Source organism: Sinocyclocheilus rhinocerous, unplaced genomic scaffold (assembly GCF_001515625.1).
Source record: "Sinocyclocheilus rhinocerous isolate Xijiao unplaced genomic scaffold, SAMN03320098_v1.1 scaffold2610, whole genome shotgun sequence".
Taxonomy (NCBI): Eukaryota; Metazoa; Chordata; class Actinopteri; order Cypriniformes; family Cyprinidae; genus Sinocyclocheilus; species Sinocyclocheilus rhinocerous.
Window position 1 is genome coordinate 113,686 of NW_015645598.1, and position 4,790 is coordinate 118,475.

At 35.7% G+C, this 4,790-nt stretch overlaps 1 protein-coding gene across 1 annotated transcript in view; it reads right to left on the reverse strand.

Moving 5' to 3' along the window:
* Positions 1–556: 556 nt before the first annotated feature.
* The window catches only part of LOC107706838 (protein CNPPD1-like), a 5,431-nt gene continuing 1,197 nt past the window's right edge, over positions 557–4,790 (reverse strand). Inside the window, exons 3-8 of the mRNA XM_016510675.1 lie at positions 4,180–4,261; positions 3,956–4,076; positions 3,747–3,875; positions 3,535–3,596; positions 3,159–3,276; positions 557–2,118 (exon numbers count right to left, since the gene is read on the reverse strand). Of these exons, the coding sequence (XP_016366161.1) occupies positions 1,498–2,118; positions 3,159–3,276; positions 3,535–3,596; positions 3,747–3,875; positions 3,956–4,076; positions 4,180–4,261 (1,133 nt within the window). The 3' untranslated portion in view covers positions 557–1,497. The remainder of the gene's footprint in view (positions 2,119–3,158; positions 3,277–3,534; positions 3,597–3,746; positions 3,876–3,955; positions 4,077–4,179; positions 4,262–4,790) is intronic.

Consider the following 4,790-nt stretch of genomic DNA (forward strand, 5'->3'; position numbering starts at 1 on the left):
ATACATACATACACACATAATATATAATATTAAGCAAGGACGTTCATTCAGTTTAGGTTATAGTACTAAAATAATCGCAACATTTTATTTAAAGGTGCCCTTGTTACACACGTACTATTATGATAACAATAAATTATGCATAATTACATGCAAGTAACCCTAAGAAAAACCCTAACCATATAATAAGTGCATGTAGTTAATTAATACTACTCAGTACTTAAATATATAATTACACTGTAACAAGGACACCTTAAAATAAAGTGTAACCAAATAATTAAAAGTAAAAATTAAGAAAACATATATAGAAAAAAAAAGTTAAACTTAATACAAATAAAATTCAAAATATTAACAAAACTGTAACAACATATCAGTCACAATAAAATAACTTTAAGGCATTATACAATCTGCATGCTTAAAATATTTATATTTCATCATACTATAAAAACCATTAATATTAAAGAAAGATACAAAAGTCAAGACTGAGATTAATGTTTTTATTCTTTTCATTGTTGCAGCTGTATGTTCTTTTATTATTTCTATACAAAGTGTACAAAATTGGGACAGAAAAAAAAATAGTTAACAGACTTTGGAAGCCATTAAGAAATAATGGTGGATATGCAAGAGATCTTTAAATCAGGTATTAAAGGGTACTTTTATGTCCAAGTCTTAATAATATTAATACCATTTGCTTAATTACATTATGTTTAAAGAACATAAAATAAAGCCAAAATTAAACTCATTAACAAAGTCAAGTAATGAACCCAATTCTATTCAATTAGCCTGTTCTGCAATATGTTACTACTTGAGGATATCAAAATATTGAGGATTGTTACTACAAACTAAAGCAATCTACGATGAACACTTTGTGGACGAGGTATGGCATCAACTATCTGACCATTACAATCTAAATAAATTGTATAACCGACATTGTAAAACTGATCCCTTTCTGTTTTTCTCCTACCCTTCCTTTCTGAACCAAAGTGAACAAAACCAGGCTTAAATTCAAACTATTTCCCAACTTGAAAATAAAGGCTTTCACAGGAAGGAACTTCAAAACAAAACAGTGCTCCTCAGGACATTGGCATGTTCCGCAAAACCATGCGAACTATTCAAAACAAGAACACGCACTTCCGCGCAGAACAGCAGAGCCTTTTGTTAACTTACGTAACCACTTGCCATTATTTTTGCTTGGATGCTTTGGAGGTTTCACAGAACAACTAAAACCAACCAAACCCATCCGGAAAGCGAAAGAAAAGAAAGCCTGTTCGTTCATACTGCATTAGCGCACACTGCGTCACACATCAAAATTCAAACTGTCCATCAGCATATGCCACTTCTGTAAAAAACCTCTTTACAACCTTCTCCCCAACATACTGATATCCCACCACAACCCGGTTATAACTAAGCCATCTGGCTGGTTCGTATGCAACATTAAAGAAAACCGAGAGCTGACTGCGTATGTAAACTTTGCTGGTTTTATTTTACTTTAAGACTCATCTAGCCGGGCATGAGAAGAGATGGCGATTTCCCAAATGGCAAAGTCGTCTCTGGGCAACATCTTTGAAAAGGTGGCATGGAGCTAAGATGGGGGTCTGAAAATATTAGGCTTTCACTAAATGGAGCAAACCCAAGCCAAAGTGCTGTGAGACGAGCATACCACGGAGAGGAAAGAGGCGCCGAGCCATTGCAAGCTATTGCACAATCAGGGAAACCGCTCATGTGACTGTGACAAATCACTTCAGACACCAAACAGTCTAGTGGCTGGATGTCCGACGAGGGGTTTGAGTAGGAAAGAGCAGAGATGATGGAGCCCCAGAGACAAGGCACCATATTCTGATAGGAAGAAGAGGTAGAACCGGGCTGATCTGGCACAGCGGTGGGCCGCGGCTTCAAGCTGTCATTGGTCAGGACGCAGCAGTGGAGGTTTGAGGTTGGGCGTGGTGTGTCCGGCAAGAGCTCGGGGAGAAGTGCTGGTGTCTGAATGGATGTGTGTTTCATCGGGTCCAAGTAAGTGCGGCTGGTATTGGGAAGACGGCCGAGCTGGTGGATGATGACGGCGGAAGAAGCGATGAGACCGGCTACGCTAGTCAAGTACAGGAGACCAAATATACAGGTAACCTGCAGGGAAGGTAAAGAACACAGCAAAGGGTTAGAGATAGCGCTGCACGATTAACTGAAATAAAACTGAAGATCACAACATGGCTTAGTGTGATTATTAGATCGCAAATGGTTCGATTCAGTTAAATAAATAATAGCTGTGAGTTTCTGTTGAAGCACGTTCATTTACATGCGAGCGGCTCATAATTTGTGTTCTCAGTGTCTCAAAGCAGTTCTGTTCACAGCAACTTGGGTCGCTTATAACATGCATTTGGAAATGCAACATGCGTCAACTATCTTCTCAACTTGTGAAGTGCTTATAAACTGGACGTATATAAAAAAAGAACCTTTAAGGGCTTCCTGCAGTTTTCTTCCAAAATTACTTTTAATATGATTTTATAAAGTAAAGCTCAAGACATACCTATTCTCTCTGGCTTTTATTCATAGCAGATTTACTGAATAGTTGTTGGTCTTGTTTTAGGTCTGAAATCTGTTATTCTGAATATGACATTATTTATTGACTATCTTTGGACTTATTGTACACCACATTAGTCAACAATTTTTATTTTCAATGGCGCTATATAAATAAAGTTTAAGTTGAAAATAAAAGATGTGATGTTTGAAATTGAAGAAATTATAAACTTTTTTTTTTTTTTACAATTTAAGAACTTTTTTTATTTTAGTGAAATTACAATAGTAATATTTATTTTAATAACTGAATTTAGTAATAATAAAAATTTTGTCATTATGTCAATGTGACTATATAATATAATTACTATTATTTTATATTGGTACATAACCACAATTTTGCCCAAATCTTAAAAAAAAAAAAAAAATGCTTGTAAGTGTATATTATATACATTTAAATATCCAAATTTTAGATTTACTGTTTTTGTGACAATGTCCAGTGAGATGTCAAAACAGGTGTCTGTCGTGCCATATTTGAATAAAATTATATTTAAGAACAGCAAATTTTTGTTGACTTGGAATACAGTGCACATCATATGGACTACTTTTAGGTGTATTTAGGAGTTTATATAGATTCAACTGTGATTATTGACCTTGGTAAAGTGCTGGTAGATAGCTGATAGAGCTTCCCTCCAATTGGTTTGCTCCAACAGGACACAGAGATCCGTGTAGGTGAACCAGCCTCGCTTCATTCCTTGTCGCTCCGCAATGCTACAAGGACAAAAATATTGATCTTTTTACACTGGAACATCATAACCAAACAACAAAACGAGCATGTGTGAGGACCTTGAACTTTGTCACATGACACACAACTTAAGAGAAATGTACTGCTAATCCAACTCACTCTGATAAACAGATTAGACTGCAAAGGGCAACCGCATTAAGTCCAGTAGGAGTGTTCACTTAAACCATATGACTCAGTATAATTTGGGATGTACTGTTACGACACAGTAATGCATGTTAACCAACCTGCTTTCCACCTGACTGAGGACTTTAAAGAAGTCACTGGGCTCAGTGAAGAGGTTCCAGTCCTGTAAATGAGAAAGGTCGTGTTTCAAATCAATTTCTGTAGAAAACTCACAACCAGAAATGCAACCAGATCTAATATTAGCCTTAATAAGTGTGTATAAAAGGACAAAACAAGTCGAACTACTGTAAATGGCCATAGTTGTCATGCTTACGATCGCATTGAGGAAGTTCATCTCCAAAGTGTTGACAGTCTGAACATCCAGCTTGGCCGCAGTGCCCCATTCATCGTTGAAAACCTCCTCCTCTTCTCCTTCATCATACAAATACTTACTGGCAACCATCTGAAGATAACATTAGAAATTCAGAGAAGCAAATAAGGGTAATAAAAGGTAAGTAAAAATCCTTGGATGTGCATACATACCATGGATATCAAAAAGAGGTCTGAGGATGAGATCTGTTGCAGGTATTCGGGATTTCTGTGTCGCAGTCTTTCAATGTATATCAAGGCCAACATCATAGCGCAGGGAGATATACATGCTTCCCTGTAACAAAAAACTATTTTATATTAATTCAGTGAAAATGCATCACACACAATATTTATTAATGAGATTATATTTCGAAATCACAGATTTAAGGCGATCCTACCTGGCTACGTGTGCAGCGTATTTCTTGTGGAGTTTCCTTATGGGACTTGGGGCAGATTTCTGGAGCAGTTCCACAGCAATATCTAGAAGAAATACAATGATGAGTGATCAAGCAGTACTGTACACACAAATAAAATAAACTGTTATATGAACAGAATATGTATGATGAAAAAAAATATACCCAAACATGGCCCTATCTGGGAATTCATTGATATAGAAACTTTGCATGACCCAAAATATTTTTATGCTATGACAAAGTATTAATATGAGCAATATATCTCCCCTGTATTTAATTTTAGATTTTAAACTAAATTCTAATAATTGTAAATAAGTGACACCCTGGAGCACAAAACCAGTCATAAGTAGCATGGGTATATTTGTAGCAATAGCCAACAATACATTGTATGGGTTGACTGGTTTTGTGGTCCAGTGTTACATACATGTACAAATAATTAAGCCATAATAAAATATGATTATTTAATTATCAATTATCAAAATAATACTTAACATGCAAATAACTATATATATATATATATATATATATATGTGTGTGTGTGTGCGCGTGTGTGTGTGTGTGTGTGTGTGTGTGTGTGTGTGTGTGTGTGTGTTTTT